Source organism: Haliotis rubra, unplaced genomic scaffold (assembly GCF_003918875.1).
Source record: "Haliotis rubra isolate DU_JTF1 unplaced genomic scaffold, ASM391887v1 Scf605, whole genome shotgun sequence".
Taxonomy (NCBI): domain Eukaryota; kingdom Metazoa; phylum Mollusca; class Gastropoda; order Lepetellida; family Haliotidae; genus Haliotis; species Haliotis rubra.
This window is the reverse complement of record NW_025767308.1, coordinates 130,319-150,795: the sequence shown is the minus strand read 5'-3', so window position 1 is coordinate 150,795 and position 20,477 is coordinate 130,319. Positions and strand designations below refer to the sequence as shown.

The 20,477-nt window shown below is 40.0% G+C and overlaps 1 protein-coding gene and 2 long non-coding RNA genes across 3 annotated transcripts; all 3 read left to right on the top strand.

Annotated features, from left to right (window-relative positions):
• The first annotated feature begins 9,424 nt into the window (after positions 1–9,424).
• Positions 9,425–10,146, top strand: LOC124255678. The gene is made up of 2 exons (XR_006892728.1): positions 9,425–9,665; positions 10,084–10,146. It is a non-coding gene; the product is annotated as an uncharacterized LOC124255678 (long non-coding RNA).
• A 1,225-nt stretch (positions 10,147–11,371) lies between these two features.
• LOC124255665 lies at positions 11,372–14,340 on the top strand. Its single transcript, XM_046689561.1, has one exon. The coding sequence runs from the start codon at positions 11,386–11,388 to the stop codon at positions 14,338–14,340; it is 2,955 nt and encodes a 984-aa protein (XP_046545517.1). The 5' UTR covers positions 11,372–11,385.
• A 993-nt stretch (positions 14,341–15,333) lies between these two features.
• On the top strand, positions 15,334–16,314 carry LOC124255677. Its single transcript, XR_006892727.1, has 2 exons — positions 15,334–15,833; positions 16,252–16,314. It is a non-coding gene; the product is annotated as an uncharacterized LOC124255677 (long non-coding RNA).
• The last annotated feature ends 4,163 nt before the right edge of the window (positions 16,315–20,477 follow it).

Sequence of the window (20,477 nt, the reverse complement as noted above, 5' to 3'; positions counted from 1 at the left end):
CACTTTTGTGGTTTGAAATTATGCTGAAAACTAGCAATTCAAATTGACCATGTGTCAAAACAGAGAAGGATATATTTTCAACATATAATTATTTCATCCAATACCTAGATATATTACAACAACAAAAATGGTCACCAATTATATTCTTTTTTACATTGTCAAATTTCACACTGAAATATAATTATGTTAATATTCTATGGCAAAACACATTACACTCACTGAATGGATTTTTATGTGTGTGATTTTTTAAAATAATTTTACTCGTTTTTAAAATTATTCTTACCAAGATAAAACATCACACTGTGACATCTTGTCAAAACTTTATGCATTAAAGACGTTTGAATTTCCCTCTCATTTTTGCACGTGTATTTGTAGTTTTTATTATTAGCCAATCAGATCGCCGGAGGACGTAAAGCCCGGCGCTGACGGCCTAGTTTGGTATACTTCCGGCACAGCAACTCGGTCTTTGGCAATTAAAAAACCTCCAACAAATGCACCCCCACGGAGAGCACGTGTATATGCCTCCTACACACATAGGAAATATGGACAAAAGCTTTTGATCCCGGTGAGGCCTTTAAAATAGGATATATTGATTGATGTGTGCGTAATTGTCCGGTTTTCGATCATGTCGCCGTATTTCCGTGATGAACCTTTATGTATTATATAGTAGGGGGTGTTGATACTAAACCGGGGCCTAGTTTATCGATTTTCTGACCCGCAGTGGGGGCCTGTGCTCTATGCGTCGTCGATGCACTGCTGTTTTCAATGCCGATGGTGGACATACCCGTTATTGAGCTTGTGACATGGTCGTTTGACCCTGTCCCGCTTGTGGACTCGTGATGTCATTGTGATTGACTTTTCAATTGAAATTCTCCCGAATTGTTATGGTCTCATGATCCCTCCATTAAAGTTTAAATGTACCTTTGACATTGTTATCGTACTTATCAACTGGGATAATATTTTGACAATGCAGTTTCTTTATGTGGCTAATACATTAGCGTATTACCTTCACAGTGAAACTGATCTTCATTTTAATCTGAAATATTCCATGAAAATTCCAGTAAATGTTGTATACAAAGTTGATAACATAAATTGTGTCTTGTAATGAAAATGAATCATCATATATGTAAAGTTGTGTTGCTAAACTTAACAAAGTTCACAAATCACGACAAAGTAACTACAACGACAGTTCAAAACAGTGTGACAATACAACTTCAATGACAAAGCAACTTCTCAAACACACACAAAAGCGCACGCGCATACAAACACAAACAACCACACTGTTGAATACTAATTTCCGGCTTTGGCGTTGACCAGTCAATGTTAAACGCTTCTTCCCTTAAAGCATATATGTTTTGCATCCTTGCGAATTTAGATCCATGCACGCCATCGCATGCACTGGAGTAACGCTCGTTATTGTGGTAGGTACAACGTCAGATATTACTTGAAAGCATAGAAATATTGTATATTGGATATTCAGATACACAGACGCCATAGTATTCAAAGAAGAAAACATTGATATTCTTGTAGAGAGAAATTGAGATGATTCCCTAATAGAATATACGCACAAAGTGTCCATACATCATAGCAGGTACGTGGAGTAAATCTGGTGTTTAAACATAGAAGACAAGAGGCTTTTCACTTAAAGCATGTAACACAAACATACTTAACACAAAACCATTTGAAATAACACTTCAACAGATCCCAGATATTCTATAGTTTTCATTACAGGAATAGTCGTAACAAAGTGTTAGAAAAATATACACCATCTCTCAGACACATGTTGCCCTGAGAGACAGGCAGCAGAAATCAGTTGGAAAAGGCATTTTAAAGAACAGTGTAGAATCCGCCAATATTCACCCAGTCAGTACGACGATGTGTATTATCATGCCGGGGCCACTCAGAGGACATATACGATATTATGCAGTTGGAAATCCCGGAAAGAGTTCCTTACGTACCCCCCACCTATTTTAAGATTTTATTTTTTTATAAAAAGGGCGCTTTCAGTTTTGTACCTAATTTAGGTCACATCTGCATCCCGTCTTATTGTGAACACTGTCTTACATTCACGCTGACATCGAGATCGATCCCAGGTATGTGAAAAAGTTGTATCTCATTTTCAGTTTGTTTTCGACTTTATGGACCTCTCCCATGTTATTAAGGTACTTTTCATTACTTGTATATCATTTTTTTGTAATTTATTTTGTTGAAAAAATTAGGTGGGGGGGTACGTGAGGATCTCTAACCAAAATTCGCAAAAGAACAACATATGGATCTCTACAATAAACCTTAAATCTATATCTTTGTTTTTCCGGATCTCTCACAGATAGCGGTTTATTGTTCGATTTACTGTTTACATAATCAAGTATAAAACATTAAGTCTCTGTTGTGTAGATTAACCGATGCATATTTTTCACAGACTCGGGTACTTTCTGAAAACAAACAAGCCACCATATGTCATAGGAAAATACATTTCGCAACATATACGTTTATGAATGTTATTTCTGATGTACACACCCACTTATCATATTCTTGTCGACGTATTTCAGATACTGACTTGTAAAGGTTTCATTTTTTGCATTGTAATTTAATTGGCATACCATGGAAATGTGCTCACAACTGTATGTGGCACTTTTTGAGAAATGTATCATTCTCCTTTATTCACATGTTGAACAAAGGTGTCGGAACGATGTTTAAACCATGCACGAGAAACCGATATGATCAAGATTGAAACTGCATTGATTGGAAGTGCTACTCATTGCCATTTACATATTTGCTTATTGTCGCTGTTTGAGATCTCATCATGATTTATTTATACAAACCTTTTAGTGCGACGATTGATTGGATTTGAAATTCATTCCTACGAACAAAGTGCGACGAAAGAACACTTCATAAAAAATGTAGGTATATAGTAACATGGAAAGTGTGAACTATGCAGATTGTTTGTAGTTGCATGAACAACAGGGACTTATTTTCCTTGTGTTTTAAGAATCTCTTACTTCTTTTTCACAATGCAATGTAACTGGTCACATCATGAAATGTATTACTTTCTACGAAATTCGGTAACCCCCGAATAGGTTAGAATGTAATTTGTTTGTAAAGAACCTCTGATTTCAGGCAAAATTTTATTCTGGTGGTTTCATTCGAGCACTGGTTTATATTTGTATGTATTACATTTACATTACATTCATCAAATTCTTGTTTACACTGTAATTGACTGGTTTTTTACTTCATATATGTTCGATCTACTTCTGGTTTCACCAATTGCGAAAGTGAAGAGAGATGGCGAAAGATTGTATTATACAGATCCCCACAAAGAGGATCAAACACAGTTGTATGAAACGTTGGAGTAAAGGAATAGTTTTGTAGCATATTTCAAAGAGAGTTTGACTCGGCATTGGTTAAGAAAAGGTTCTTATGCCTCAATGGCTCAATGTGTTCAAAAAGTAACTCATAAGAACTCCTTTACACCATTGATGGCTGCGATATTTAATACCAGCATAGGGTCCTTTCATGGCTTATATTTTCTGCAGAAATGTACACAAAATATAGAAATTTTATACCCATTTTCATGTGACTATTTGTGAATTTTATTGATGCTCATCTGTATATTTTGTTTGTTTGTTTGATGTTTGGTTAATTGGTTTGTTTGTTGTTCAACGCCACACTAGTCAATTTTCCAGCTATGCGGTGGCGTTTCACATTTTAAACCCGAACCTCAGAGGCGTGTTTTCTCCTATACTTAGTGTCATGAGAGGTGGTGTTATAGATAGGGCCAGACGTGGTGGAAATACTACTAGTGCCAGTAGTGGCGGTTTTCTCGATAGACCAAGAGGTGCTGGAAGTATTAGAACCAGGAGCGGTGGTGGGAATATCAGTGCCAAGAGAGGTGGTTGTATAGATAGAGCCAGTAGTGATAGGAATATTAGAGCCAGGAGCGGTGGTGGAGTCAGTGGGGCTGTATATATACAGCCAGTGGTGGTTATATAGATAGAGTCAGCTGTGGTTATACAGATTTTGCCAGTTGTGGTTCTACAGATAAAACCAGTGGTGGTGGCGCATCAGTGCGCCAGGACCACTCCAGGCAGGAGAAACCTCCCTTTGTACGTCAATGAGTATGACATCAAGGGTTGGTGTAGTAGTTGTGGTTATACAGATTTTGCCAGGCCATTGGGTGTTCCCAGCTAGCTCAAAACTGAAATTCAAGGGTATTAAGGGGATTAGGGCTGGGGGATTATAGTCTGTATCTGAACTGTGTTCACCAGGTACATATGAATTTTGTTCACTTTGTGATTTTAAGTTCTGAAATGTTTTTTTAACTCTTGTTTCAATTGTTTGATTTGACGAATTGTGTTCACATTGTTTTTATGTGGAGTAAATGTCAGTATAAAGTATTTGGGACATCATTCACCATGGCTGATGCTAACGTTCAGGTCAAGTTTGTATCTCATCCTAAAGGTGGACGTATATTACTCCATGCTGGTTATGAGTACACCATGAAGAACAGTTACAAGGAGACGATATACTGGAGATGTAAGGAACATGTGTTTTTTTCGAAGCATTATAAAAAGATGCTTTCAACTACTTTAGCATTTTCTTATCTGAACATTGAGATTTATTTTTGGCCACAAACTAAGGTCGAAAAATGTAGATATGTTTTTCAAATTCTGTAACATGGAAAGTAGGAAAGATAAAGTACTTTTTTGTTAAGAGACGTTCAAGAGACGTCGTTCCTAGTGTCGGGGGATTAAGATTTGGCCGTGTGACATGTATCTGAGAGTCATGTTTGTAAGTTTGAACATTTAGAATGTTTTGTTGTGTCAACGGATTATCGACACAAATCCAAACCAAATGGGCAGACAGTCTTCAATGTGCGTTTTGTTCTACCTACGTGATTGTAGAGATATTGTTTTTATTCATTTAGGTAGAACATGAAGCTGTACTCGTTAGGCAATACCGCAAAATACTCCAATATTTGTATTCAAGTACTTATTTCATGTCGTTAATTTTGAAATAACATGTTTTGAACATATTTTATTTCAAGAGAAAGAAAAGGGATTGGCAAACCAGATCAGTGAGCTTATATAAATGCCTCTCCCGAACATATTTACGGAAGCTATTTACAGAAAATCAATAGCCAATGAAATATTAACATGTATTGGTACCACACGTTTGCTCGTTCAGTAAAATGTGTTTTTTATTTGTTGAACTGTTTTAGTAATTTCTTAAGTCATGTTAAATCTTCTTGAAAACTGGATGCAATGGTGAACAGAGGAAATCAACTTTTTTGTTAGTTTCAGAGTCTACACTAACATTACCATATATTACCGAATGTATGTCGTATCCATGGTGATAAAAGTACATTGAAATACGTAGGTCATTATGCAACGGACAGGTGAAGAAGTAGAGTGCAGTTGCTATTATGTGATTTAGACGGGATTAAGTTTTGCAAGTAAGTCGGAGTTTCATTATGTACAATTTTGTGCATCAGTTTTAGTTTTTGAATAGACCTTCTTTCATCCAAAGGGTAAAAACTGGTTTCAAAATAAATTTCCTCATGACCGGTGCCGCGTACAGCACCACATATTGTGCGTAGAGCATCTAGGGGTAATTTTTCAAGGGAGTGACTTTGCTCTTTACTGCACTTGTCCCATATATGAGAACAGTAGTCAAAGAGAGGAAGAATAAATTGTTTGTAATAGTGTCTAGGCTCTTACGTGATAATCTATATTTCAAGGACCTAAAGCAGTCGATCATCGGGGATACTTTCCTTTTTGGCTGTTCTCACATTACTAACAGTAGAATTTCTTAGTTGTCTAAATTTTACCCAATCATTGGGATTATTTGTTTGTTTAGCTCTTCTATGTTGTCTATTTCTTTTTCGAATCAGTTTTCTAATGTTATTAGTTATCCATAGTTTGTCATTTTTTCTGATAGTTACTACTTTATTAGGAATATAAGTTTGGTTTAAATCTGTCAGCAAATTAATGAAATGAGTAACCTTGTTAACATCTTCAGATTGGAGGAGCAACTGCCAATCTTGGGACATTATACGTCTATTCAAGCTGTCTTCGTCCATTAAGTTATAGTTAAAAATTCGTCTTTTCTGACATTGTTGTTTTTGCTTGGAATATTGAACATTAACGTACACTGGACAGTGGTCACTACAAATAGGATCAAGGATTCCTGAACAGCTGACACTTGATGGACTAGAAACAAGTATAAGTTTTATGTTAAATTCACCCACAATAATAGTATCCATATTAAGATCGATAGCATTATCAATTGATTCCTCGATCAAATTCCAATAAAAAGCAGTCTTGTCAGCTCGATAAAATCATCCTATTAATAATGTATTATTTTTGCTATTTAACTGAATCAGAATGGCCTCAAGTCCGGGTTAGGAGAGGTCATCTAAGACTTTAGCAACTAAATAGTCTCTAACGTAAATGACAGCCCACCACCACGTGTGGGTCTGTCATTCCTAAAAGGAGAGAAAATCCAGGAATATGTAGAACGTCATTATGAATATCATTGCTAAGCAATGTTTCAGAAAGACATATAACATCATAAAGTGTAAGTACTGCAGTAATTATGTCAATCTTACCCTTTAAGCTACGAACATTTAAATGAGTAATGTTTAATGTTGTTGTATTCAGAGGTCCTGGAAAAGGGTGTACATCTCCGCTGCATATTAATAAATACAAGATAGTTAACCCTATTTGAACAGAGGTATCGTATATGCACAGTCTCACTAAAGATCTGGCAGTACAGTAGAATGCGATGAAGAAATTGGAAGATATGTGCAACACAAATAACCCCACCACACACCTGTGCTGAACTACATCAACTGGCATCAACAAACATGTAAAAACAATCAAATGTAGAGAGGTGGTGGCGGAAGCCTTCTAAGGTTAGACAAATGAGCAAAGAGTTGTTTTGAGATTCAGATTTACAAGTTGATAGCAAACGTGTAGTAAACCAAGCTACAATGAAGAAGAAAGAGTAAAATAAAGTAAGAAAGCACGACATGAGGTCGTCAAGTACACTGAAGGACAGACAAGTCAAAAGAAGTAAACATGCAACCTGTAGATGTTCACAAGTACATAACAACATCCATGTTATGAAATGCTTGTTATGCGAAGGAGTTATCAACACCTGGGGACTATCCCACTAGTTGACATAACACCATCCATGGTATGAAAGGCTTGTTGTGCGAGGGAGTTATCAACACCTGGGGACTCTCCCACTAGTTGACATAATAACACCATCCATGGTATGAAAGGCTTGTTGTGCGAGGTAGTTATCAACACCTGGGGACTCTCCCACTAGTTGACATAACACCATCCATGTTATGAAATGCTTGTTGTGCGAGGGAGTTATCAACACCTGGGGACTCTCCCACTAGTTGACATAACACCATCCATGTTAAGAAAAGCTTGTTGTGCGAGGGAGGTATCAACACCTGGGGACTCTCCCACTAGTTGAGAATAATATGGTTATATGCAGACAAACAAGTCAAAAGAAGTAAACATACAACCTGTAGATGTTCACAAGTACATAACAGCCTCCATGTTATGAAATACTTGTTGTGCGAGGGAGTTATCAACACCTGTAGACTCTCCCACTAGTTTATAATAATGTGGTTATATGCAACCAAACAAGTCAAAAGAAGTAAACATACAACCTGAAATAACATGTCTTGAAAGTATTAGTGTGTTAACCTTTCCCGTCTTTAACTGACACAAACATGTCACTCCTTTTTACACATCAGTGTTCATGTAAATTGGAGAAGGAGGGGCAGAATCGGTCCGGCCTATAGTATGTTTTTACTAGTCTATCTTATTTACATGCTCTCTTATCATTAGGTCGTAAATTCATTTATGAATAACAATTTGAAAAGAATTGTATTATAACTGACTTTTGAGAGAAATGTGATTTCACACTGGGGAAATGGCACCGTGCGTTCCAGAAACACTGTGCTGATTTTTCCATCACAAGGGATATATATTTCAATGTAAAAACAGTCAAGGATCTTTTTAGCCATGTTGATATTTAATTTTGAAGTATTAAAAGAAAAAGAACTGTTTATAAGTGTTAAGAAAGATATGTTATAGACCGATATATTATAGTTCCGAAAGTGTTGGGATAATCGTTCACTAGTTTTTGGTGGTCAAGATGCTGTTTTTTCCTCCCCTCCTGTAATGCTTACGTCTTCTTCTTCTTCTTCATCGGGGGCATCACAGAAACTACCTGGATATTTATCCCAGTATTATCTTGTAATACCTGTGGTATCTGCAGTATCTGCATAAATTAGTATAGATTTGGATACCACTTCTGGATATTATGTGTTCGCGTCGACCAAATCATCAGTGACATGTTACTGTTTTTCGTGACAAAGCTGTCTTTTTGTAATTGGTGGTTGGGTTCCTGTTTAGGAACATTCCAAGTATTTAAAGTTTGATGTCTCGTGTTTATCATCAGAATGTATCCGACAAAAATCAAGCTTATCCCTTTTAGACTTGGGGTAAAATGTAAATCAGTTTGTGTGCATTAAAACCATCTGAAGCGTGCAGGCAAGATTCTAACTAAGATATAGTTTGTATGTGTGTGTAAGAGCGTGTCAAGCAATGACACATGACATCTGTTATTTATCTTGAATGCGACCTTCTGGTTTGGAAAAGAAATTACACGATTGTAGGAAAATGCCTACTTACAGGCATGTACATAGACATATGGGAGAGATTGTAATCCGCATGAAGATGTCAACATTATTTATTTTGATGTTTTAAAGATTAAAGATGAAAATGCAGCAGAGAAGGTTCGGGTGATCCTTGCATCCTCACCAGCTCAGGGCCTCTACACGCAGCCCAGACAGCAAATGGGACTTCTCCCAGGAAAATACTGCCTAGTCGAACCCACCAAGAACACTGCAGCCTTCTGCATTACCCAGAGTGTCAGAAGGGCTGTGCTCCCAGTGGAGAACCCGGGCACTCTCCTGATCTGCGCCAAGAGATCAGGGGGTACCAAACCAAGGACACCGAGAACAATGGGGAGCCTGACGACAGTGTACTTGGGATGCAAGCGAGAAAATTCTAAGGCGTATTATTATTATTGGATATTAATACATACAGTACATATCCACGCACTAGTGCATGCTCAAGGCGCTGGTATTTTTTGAAGATGTCAACATACTGTTAAAGTGTAGGAATTATGCGCTGTAATCTCCTTACATTTATGCATGCTTGAACTGGGAGGTTCTGACGGACGACTGAGGTCCCCGAGTTCCACCATCATCTCAGTAGCAGTATACGTATCGGGTTACCGAGTTAAATCTACGAGAAACACTGGCCAAATACATCAAATCTGTGCTATAAAATGATCTTTTTCTTTCATGTTTTCCCTTTAGTTATAAGTAACTGTCAAGATCACATGTGGTTGAGCTGTATATACGTTGGATGTTTCTTATAGTGTGGTTGAACTGTATGTGTCGGTTGAGTGAGTGTACGTGCAGTTGGGCTGTGTGCGAAGTGAGATTGCACGTGAAAAGCAGGCAGTTTCTGCGACTTAGTCATAAAAGTGGACGGTTTGATGTGACGGGTGCAGTCGTGATATGATAGAGCGGAGCGACGGTGTGAAAGCTGAGCCAGGAAAATTATCATGGCGTGAGTAAATTTTGCATTTAATTATGGAAATTGTTAGATTGTATTTTTATGTCCATAATGTTGAATTGAATAGCACAGTGTCGGTCATAGGTTGATATTTAAACATCACTCAGGCGAAATGTAAACATGGCAATTGTTGGTCACTGTAGTGAGTATGTATAGGCATAATCACTTGTCTGTGTTGAATAACACGTGTATGTTATTCTAAGTGTAATTATGCTGACATTGCTCTGTGTATTATCATTCTGAGTATTTAATACTCTGTATTGTGTTGAATGATTGTGTATTGAGTATATTACACTCGAGTAGTAAGTGTGTATAATCATTCGAATTGTGAATTGAATGATTAGTGTACATTGAGTATGTGACGCTCAAGACGTAAACAAGTGTGTGTAACAAGTACTTTGTCTTTGTGTAGTGTCGGGGCCGTATTGGCTTGACGGCCTGTGTGCTGGCTAGTTGAGTGTGGCGGGTCAACACCAAGTATGCTGACCAGCGAAGTAATGCCTCTCACCAGTGCCTCTCACCAGTGTTGTGACCGGACGTTGTCCAGTGCCAAGTATGGAGGGCAGGGTAGCCTCAAGGTATTGCCGGTTGAGTGTGGCGGGTCAACTCCAAGTATGCTGACCAGCTAAGCGATGCCTCTCACCAGTGCCTCTCACCAGTGTTGTGACCGGACGTTGTCCAGTGACAAGTATGGAGGGCAGGGTAGCCTCAGGGTATCGTCAGACAGGGTGTGACCGTGTTCGTGAGGACGTGAACTGTACATACCATTAATCTGTGCAACCTCCTGTATAGGAGCCGATCGTCAAATAGATATGGACTGGAATATTACATTTTGTAAATGTTTCATTTGTATGCCTATATTTGATTTGTGTATTGTGTATAGGAGTATGAGTGTATTGGGTACCGCTGGTGTAATGGAGTACTGAGTGTGTATTTGAGTGATGTACTGAAGGTGTATTTGAGTGATATATGACTGAGATGTTTGGATGAATGTATTTGAGGTGAGAAAGGGGTGTGCAAGCTGAATATTTGAACTTTTCTTGATTTTCCATTTCATTTTGTTTTGAAATAAATTATATTTATTTCAACACCACCTTTGTTTTATCTCGCATTGTGACATTTTGGTGGCAGCGGTGGGATTTGTTTTTTTGTCACATGTGAGATATGTAGGTCCATTTAGTAATTTCCAAATTACTTTTCGTATGAGTGTGGTACGCTCGTATATTGGGTGTCGTGCGCCTGGTTTCCTTCACATTTTTTCATTGCTTGGTACTAGTGGCTGTAGGGTGCTGAGGTATAACGGGTCCCTTTGTTCAAACCTTACCTTGTATTAGATAGTATACATTTTTACCTGTAGATACTTTGCTTAGTTTCACTATGGATTTAGTGGGCATATGTAAATTGGGCAAGGAGTTAGGTTATACAGGGGAGAATTTACAGCAGTTTGTAAGGGAACAGACAGATTTAGAGAGGGAGAGGGAGAAGGATAGATTAGAACGGGATGACCGGGAAAGGGTTCGGGAGATGAAGAAACTAGAGATAGAGAAACTTAGATTGGAGAATGAGGATAAGGAAAAGGAAAGGGTTATGAGGTTAGAGAGCATGAAGTTAGACTTAGAGGAGAAGAAGCTGCAGTTAGAGGGGGGAGAAGGGTACTGTAGGTGAAGGTATAAAGCAGGAAGGTAAGCCTCCATCTGTTACTTATGTGCCTAAGATGCCACCTTTTGATGACCAGAGAGATAACATCGATGCTTATTTACAAAGGTTTGAGCGTGTAGCCAAGTCACAGGCATGGCCAGAGGTTCGGTGGGCAACCTTTCTCAGCACCTTATTGAAGGGTAAGGCACTTGACGTTTACTCTCGATTAGACCCCGACAAGGTGGAGGTCTACAAGGAGGTAAAGCAAGCATTGCTGAAGCGGTATGAGATGACTGAGGAAGGGTTCCGACAGAAGTTCAGGACAGTTCGGATAGAGATGGGTGAGACTTTTACTCAGTTCTTAGTTAGAGTTGGGAATTATTTTGATAGGTGGGTAGATCTTAGTGGCAGTGCTAGGACTTGGGAGGGAATTAGAGATTTGTTGTTGAGGGAGCAGCTTTTGCATGGTGTTAGTACAGGCCTTTGTATTTTCTTGAAGGAGAGGAAGCCAGAGTCTGTTGGGGAAATGGCTAGGTTAGCAGAACATTTTGTGGAGGCTAGGGAAGGTGTTACGGGTAGATCTGTTCATCCAGTTAGTCAGGGTGGTGATAGGTTCAAGAAGGGCTCAGATAGTCAGGTGAAGAAGTCAGTACAGAGTGAGAAGAGGGATTCCAGAACGTTTGTGCCGATGCATGAGCGGAAATGTTATGGCTGTGGTGATTTGGGACATATGGCATCTTCTTGTTCTAAGTGGAAGTCCAAACTTAAGGGCAATACAGGTGCTGGTAGTGTTGTCATTGAGAGTGTCAGTGATGTGTCCGGTGAGCCAGTTGTAGAAGTAGGAGAGAAGAGTGAGATAGATTCTCAAGGTGTGGAAGGAAGTGATACTAGTGTTACAGATCATTCAGGTGAGGATGACGCTCTAGTGACGTCAGGTACAACGTCAGGTACGATGTGTGGTATGTGTGGGACTATGCCAGTGCGTGTTGGTAAATTGTGTGGCCATTCAGTGAATGTCTTGCGTGATTCTGGCTGTAATGGAGTTGTTGTCAAGAGATCTCTTGTGGATGAGGATTGCTTTGTGGAAGGTGAGCTTCATAACTGTACCATGGGTGATGGTAGGGTTTGTACTGTACCAGTAGCATGGGTTCCTATAGATTCACCATTTTACAAGGGCACAGTTAAGGCAGCATGTTTGGAGACTCCTTTGTTTGATGTTATGTTAGGGAATATTCCAGGTGCAAGGGCTCCTGAGGATCCATTACCTGAAGAGGAAGTAGTAGAGGTTGTTGAAGCTGTTGGTGCTGTAGAGACTAGGCGTCAGAGGAAGGTTAGGGAGCAAGGTATGAAACCAATGAAAACATTTCAGTCTGTTGGCATTTCCTTGAGTAGGCTAGAGTTTATTCAGAAACAGAAGGAGGATTCTGGGTTAGACAAAGTCCGGAAGTTGGTGCAAGATGGTAGACAGAAGATGACGGAGAAGGGTGTGTCACGATATTTCAGTGAGAATGAGATGTTGTATCGTGAGTATGTGAGTCATGATGGTTTGGCTGTTGTTCAGGCTGTTGTTCCTACAGAGTTGAGGTCAGAGGTTATGAAAGTGTGTCATGAATCTTTGATGGGTGGTCACATGGGTGTGAAGAAAACGCTGGACAGGGTTATTTCACAATTTTATTGGCCAGGTGTGCAAGGTGATGTTAGGAGGCACTGTTTGTCTTGTGATGTTTGTCAGCGTACGATTCCAAAGGGGAAGGTTGGCAAGGTTCCTTTAGGTCAGATGCCATTAATTTCTACACCTTTCGAAAGGATAGCCGTAGACTTGATTGGTCCTTTATATCCAGTAACTGATAGAGGCAATCGGTACATCCTAACAGTTGTTGACTATGCGACTAGGTATCCTGAAGCTGTAGCTCTTCCGAGGATAGAAACTGAGTATGTTGCAGAGGCTCTTTTGGAGATATTTAGTCGGGTAGGTGTCCCCAAGGAGATGTTGTCTGATATGGGTGCTCAATTTACGTCATCAGTCATGAAGGAGGTTAGTAGATTGTTGTCCCTCAAGCAGTTGACCACCACTCCATACCATCCTATGTGTAATGGGTTAGTTGAGAGGTTTAATGGCACTCTGAAGTTGATGTTAAAGCGGCTAAGTGCTGAGAAACCAACTGATTGGGATCGTTATTTATCAGCTTTGCTTTTTGCTTACAGGGAAGTACCTCAGGAAAGTCTAGGATTTTCTCCATTCGAGTTGTTGTATGGCAGGAAAGTGAGAGGGCCTGTTCAGGTGTTGAGGGAATTGTGGACAAAAGATATTCCAGATCCAGAGACTAGGACAACCTATGAGTATGTGTTGGACTTACAGAATAGGTTAGAGGAGACAATTGAGGTAGCTCATCAATCTTTGGTTAAGGCATCAGGCAGGTACAGGAAGCATTTCAATCATAAGGTGAAGGTACGCCAGATGAAAGCGGGTGATAAGGTGTTAATTCTGTTACCTACCAATCACAACAAGTTATTGTTACAATGGAAAGGTCCTTTTGTGATAGAGGAGAGTTTTGGTTCTGACAATTATCGCGTTAGAGTTGGGGATAAGTTGAAGACTTATCATGCTAACTTACTCAAGAAGTATATTGACAGGGAATCTAGTAGCTGTAGTACAGTGGTCAGTGATGTGAGTGTGAGTTTACCACAGTATGTTTGTACAGGCATTGTTGATGTGGGAGATGACAATGTGGAGTCAGATGTAGAAGGGGATTTGCCTGAGATTGTTTCTCCACCTTTGAAGGCTAAGGAAACTTATCTTGATGTGAACATTTCTCAAGATTTGTCGGATGTGCAGAAGACAGACGTTAGGGAGTTGTTGGCAGAATTTTCAGATGTTTTGACAGATTTGCCGGGGAGGACCAACTGTATGGAATATAAGGTCAGGTTGACTTCTTCAGATCCAGTTAGGTCACGTCCTTATCCAATACCTCATCATATGAGAGACCGTTGCAGTAGAGATACAGACTATGTTGGACTTAGGTGTTATTGAACCTTCAGATTCACCTTATGCTTCTCCAATTGTGCTAGTGAAGAAACCAGATGGTAGTTACAGATTTTGTTCAGATTACAGAGCCATTAATGGTATCACGGTTTTTGATTCAGAACCAGTCACTTTGGCAGAAAGTCTCTTTGCAAGGCTTAGTAAGTGTCAGTATCTGTCTAAGTTTGATATCAGTAAAGCTTATTGGCAGATTCCGATGGAGGAGGAAAGTAAGGCATATACAGCGTTTATCACTCCAGATGGGCTATATCAGTGGACAGTTATGCCGTTTGGTATGGTTAATGCTTCAGCAGTCTTCACAAGGTTAATGAGGAAAGTCCTTAGAGGGGTAGATCATGTAGACAGTTACATTGATGATGTGATTGAAGGAACTGATAGATGGGCAGATCACATGGTAAGTTTGAGAGCTATTTTCAGTCGTTTACGTCAGTACAATATCACTGCCAGACCCTCAAAAGTGATGATTGGGTACCATACTATACCATTCCTGGGACATATTGTCGGTCAAGGTAATATTTCTCCTGACAGTAAGAAGTTAGCAGCAATCTTGGAATTGTCACGACCAACCACAAAGAAACAGGTGAGATCTTTGATTGGTTTAACTGGTTACTACAGGCGGTTTATTCCAAACTTTGCAGCCATTGCAGTTCCACTGACAGATTTGACAAAGTAGGGTAAGCCTAATGTTGTTGTTTGGACTGATAGTCAGGAACAGGCATTCCAGACGTTGAAGAAGCTCATGGCAAGTGCACCAATTCTAAAGTTGCCGGATTTGGAAAAGACATTTCTGTTGCGGACAGATGCATCAGATGTTGGCATTGGAGCAGTGCTATTACAAGAACATGAGGGTGAGAAGTTTCCATTATGTATGTCAGTCGGAAGTTGCTGGACCGAGAGAAGGCATATTCTACCATTGAGAAAGAGTGTTTGGCTATTGTGTGGGGTGTACAGAAATTGAGCCGGTTTTGTATGGGAGGAATTTCTGTTAGAGACAGATCACCAGCCTCTAGTGTGGATGACCAAGGCTAAGTTGGCAAACGGGCGAGTTATGAGGTGGGCCTTAGCTTTGCAGCCGTACAGATTCTGTATCAGAGCGGTGAAGGGTGTGGAGAATGTCGGGGCCGATCTCATGAGCCGGTGTCCACCGTGAGTTTATTTTCCTGTATTCAAAACTCCAATGTGATCTGTCCTAGCGTATATAATTATTTTGCAAATAATTATCAAGGATGGGAGGTGTGTCAAGATCACATGTGGTTGAGCTGTATATACGTTGGATGTTTCTTATAGTGTGGTTGAACTGTATGTGTCGGTTGAGTGAGTGTACGTGCAGTTGGGCTGTGTGCGAAGTGAGATTGCACGTGAAAAGCAGGCAGTTTCTGCGACTTAGTCATAAAAGTGGACGGTTTGATGTGACGGGTGCAGTCGTGATATGATAGAGCGGAGCGACGGTGTGAAAGCTGAGCCAGGAAAATTATCATGGCGTGAGTAAATTTTGCATTTAATTATGGAAATTGTTAGATTGTATTTTTATGTCCATAATGTTGAATTGAATAGCACAGTGTCGGTCATAGGTTGATATTTAAACATCACTCAGGCGAAATGTAAACATGGCAATTGTTGGTCACTGTAGTGAGTATGTATAGGCATAATCACTTGTCTGTGTTGAATAACACGTGTATGTTATTCTAAGTGTAATTATGCTGACATTGCTCTGTGTGTTATCATTCTGAGTATTTAATACTCTGTATTGTGTTGAATGATTGTGTATTGAGTATATTACACTCGAGTAGTAAGTGTGTATAATCATTCGAATTGTGAATTGAATGATTAGTGTACATTGAGTATGTGACGCTCAAGACGTAAACAAGTGTGTGTAACAAGTACTTTGTCTTTGTGTAGTGTCGGGGCCGTATTGGCTTGACGGCCTGTGTGCTGGCTAGTTGAGTGTGGCGGGTCAACACCAAGTATGCTGACCAGCGAAGTAATGCCTCTCACCAGTGCCTCTCACCAGTGTTGTGACCGGACGTTGTCCAGTGCCAAGTATGGAGGGCAGGGTAGCCTCAAGGTATTGCCGGTTGAGTGTGGCGGGTCAACTCCAAGTATGCTGACCAGCTAAGCGATGCCTCTCACCAGTGCCTCTCACCAGTGTTGTGACAGGACGTTGTCCAGTGACAAGTATGGAGGGCAGGGTAGCCTCAGGGTATCGTCAGACAGGGTGTGACCGTGTTCGTGAGGACGTGAACTGTACATACCATTAATCTGTGCAACCTCCTGTATAGGAGCCGATCGTCAAATAGATATGGACTGGAATATTACATTTTTTGTAAAGGTTTCATTTGTATGCCTATATTTGATTTGTGTATTGTGTATAGGAGTATGAGTGTATTGGGTACCGCTGGTGTAATGGAGTACTGAGTGTGTATTTGAGTGATGTACTGAAGGTGTATTTGAGTGATATATGACTGAGATGTTTGGATGAATGTATTTGAGGTGAGAAAGGGGTGTGCAAGCTGAATATTTGAACTTTTCTTGATTTTCCATTTCATTTTGTTTTGAAATAAATTATATTTATTTCAACACCACCTTTGTTTTATCTCGCATTGTGACAGTAACTGCACATCTGCACTTAAAAAATGTCAACGAAACAAATAAAAAACTAATAATTTAATGTACGTAAATGTGTGTGTAAATAAGCTGTTGTGTGGACTTTCTGACTGGTGCCACTACAGGGCAGGAGAATAAACGTCCCTCGTCAGTCCACAAAACAGTCACGTAGTCCTTCATTCAATAGCGTGAGTGACGGGAACTACATCTACTGTTACCTACTCAGTCACCCGACACTCGGTGGAGGTATATTTCATTATATTAAGAAACTACTGAACTACATATTTGTAAGCAACATGTTACTTCCGTGTTGAGCTACCAGGGTACACGGGACGACAAACTGAAATCTCAGCAGGTATGTACAATGTATATACTCGTCACAAAACATCTAATGTGTCCACGTTTTCTTCTTTCACCATGTTGAACATGTCAACTGTGAACGCCCATTCTACATGCCAGTGTTTAGGAGTAACCCACAATATCTTCATCTATACTCGTATACATTGACCCTGTTTCTGCTGTTACTTGGCTTCCACTGATACATATATATGTATTCATCTACTTTGACCCACCGGTACACGTGCATATGTCACAGGTGTACAAATTATCTGGACGTGATGGATTAATTAAACACATACCATCCGAGGTATTGTTACTAGCTGAAACTGGGGGGACTGGGATTGTTCATTGGTGTAACAGCAATGCAGAGTTGTGTCCCTTGGTCCACACAAGTCGCCAGCTTCTGTTTACACCAGTATTGGAACTACATAAAACATAGAACACATAGTCGTGTGTGTGTGTGTGTGTGTGTGTTGTGTGTGTGTGTGTGTGTGTGTGTGTGTGTGTGTGTGTGTGTGTGTGTGTGTGTGTGTGTGTGTGTGTGTGTGTGTGTGTGTGTGTGTGTGTGTGTGTGTGTGTGTGTGTGTATGTGTGTGTGTGTGTGTGTGTGTGTGTGTGTGTGTGTGTGTGTGTGTGTGTGTGTGTGTGTGTGTGTGTGTGTGTGTGTGTGTGTGTGTGTGTGTGTGTGTGTGTGTGTGTGTGTGTGTGTGTGTGTGTGTGTGTGTGTGTGTGTGTGTGTGTGTGTGTGTGTGTGTGTGTGTGTGTGTGTGTGTGTGTGTGTGTGTGTGTGTGTGTGTGTGTGTGTGTGTGTGTGTGTGTGTGTGTGTGTGTGTGTGTGTGTGTGTGTGTGTGTGTGTGTGTGTGTGTGTGTGTGTGTGTGTGTGTGTGTGTGTGTGTGTGTGTGTGTGTGTGTGTGTGTGTGTGTGTGTGTGTGTGTGTGTGTGTGTGTGTGTGTGTGTGTGTGTGTGTGTGTGCGTATAAACATATATAAACAAAGCACACATGCTGAGTGAGAAACAAATAGTCCCAAGCAACATAATTTCAGTTTGTCAGATGATTGCCGCACAGAATATTTGTGTTTGTGTGTGCATGAAACTCCGAGTTACAAATATGAAATACTCTTGTGCATTAAACATACATAAATACATCAGAAAACAGAAAATGACCCACTTGAAGTCAAACAACTCCAGTGGGCTTTCTATGAAAACACCTTTTGATAAGCATGTAAAGGTAGCTTATGTGAAAGGAGACGCATGCGATTTGTTGGCAAGGGATGAATGTGTAATACCCCTGTACACAAAACACGAGGCAAAGACGAGCAAACAATGCAGGGTAAACTGGGTCGCATTGTGCAGACTGTATCATATAACATGTCATTGTCAAATGCGTGCATTAAAACCATCTGAAGCGTTGAAGCCAGATTCTAACTACCGATACCCATGCAAGGACCCAAAAGGTGTCTTGCTTGTGAACGTGCCATCTGTTGTGTATCTTGAACGTGTCCACTGTTTCAAGATGGACACAGGTGTAGGAGTTTTGTTGTTCTGCATTTTTGCAGGTGCTTCGATCGTCCTGTGTATTGTATAATCATTGTTAGTTCTAATCATTACTGAAGACAGTAACTTCTGTCACAAGGTCACAAGGACAGCCAGAGTGTTATCCATTAAACGTGTATATTGCATTTACGCACACAGAAGCATATCAGATATATCAGAAAGAGAGACCATTTTGCAAAAGTTACAAGGTGATTTATTTACTCGGACAGCTGATTATGTTGTAAATGTGAAAGTATTAGTGATCCCCATGTGTTGTAACCAGAGATATTGAGTCCCAAGTCCACCATTTTGTTTTTCTTTTATGATGCACCTGATCTATAGTTGTTCAAACACCTGGATGACCTCATTGTGTGTGTGTGTGTGTGTGTGTGTGTGTGTGTGTGTGTGTGTGTGTGTGTGTGTGTGTGTGATCTTGTACTTACCTCGTGACGCAGGTGTGTCACCTCATTACGCAACAACTTCGGCAGGCTATAACATCACACCAGGGCTAGTTTCTGTCTATAGCATTTGGAAACACAATTGAATGTGTATTATGTAGTAATTATTGCATACAATAATTTTTTTTTTATCTGAGTGTATAAATTTACCTGACCCCCTCCACCTCCTCCTACACTGTGACAGAACACCAGGCTCTTCCATCAATCACATGCCCCGCCCTCTGTAGACCCGGGTGTAGCTATAGGTGGTTACTCAATGAAACAGTCTTCAGCAGTGGAGCCGTGCTTCAGGGACAAGCTGACAGATACAAGACAGGCTCCTACAGATGTCAGACTAATAATACTTACGGGAGTAGTGACAGTGTTACAGTTAGTATTGATGTTCAGTGTAAGTACCAGGTCTACACTGGTGACAGTGTTACTGTCAGTGTTGATGTTCACTTTAAGTATATAGTCTACACTGGTGACAGTGTTACAGTCAGTGTTGATGTTCACTTTAAAGGTCACATGCAACCAAAAAATCAAACATAATTAAAACACAATTATCACTTATTCATGACATATAATATACATTGCTGGTTATGAAAAAACATATAAACAAAATTATAAGCGTACAATCGCAAATCAAAAGTGCAATATTGTGTACTTCGGTTTACTTCCCAAGAAACGAAGCAGCCGGGATACCGAACCCAGTCAGAGCGGGTGGGTGTGCACTCAAGTGTAACGGCTGGTTCATTTGCAGATGCCCTCACGGGTCATTGTGTGTGTATATATAGAGATGTTGGGTTTTGTAAATACATGCTCATTTTTTGTGTATAACATTTTGCAATCAACAGAAATCATAACATGTCATGTGTTCAAGTATCACACCTGCCTGTCTGTGTAATTACATAATGTGACAGAGACCGAACTCGGGCCATAAATCAATGCATTTTGTTTATGGTGTACAGCCTGATTGGTGTTAAGTTCAAATTGCATGTGGTCAGTGATAGCAGCTGTGTATTGAATATTGTCATTAGCAGACAGGCAGGCAGACACACAGGTGTCAATAAAACAAGACATTGAGTTTAGTCTGTGACAACGACATATCTATATCACAGTTGGAAATTCTGTCAACGCTAAATAATGGCATTGCTTTTAAGTATCGAACTGAGAAAGTGACTCGGTAAGAAGAACGTGTGGTGAAATA

Coding starts and splice junctions, on each gene's coding strand:
- LOC124255665 (XM_046689561.1), top strand. CDS start 11,386: ATGCCACCTTTTGATGACCAGAGAGATAACATCGATGCTTATTTACAA.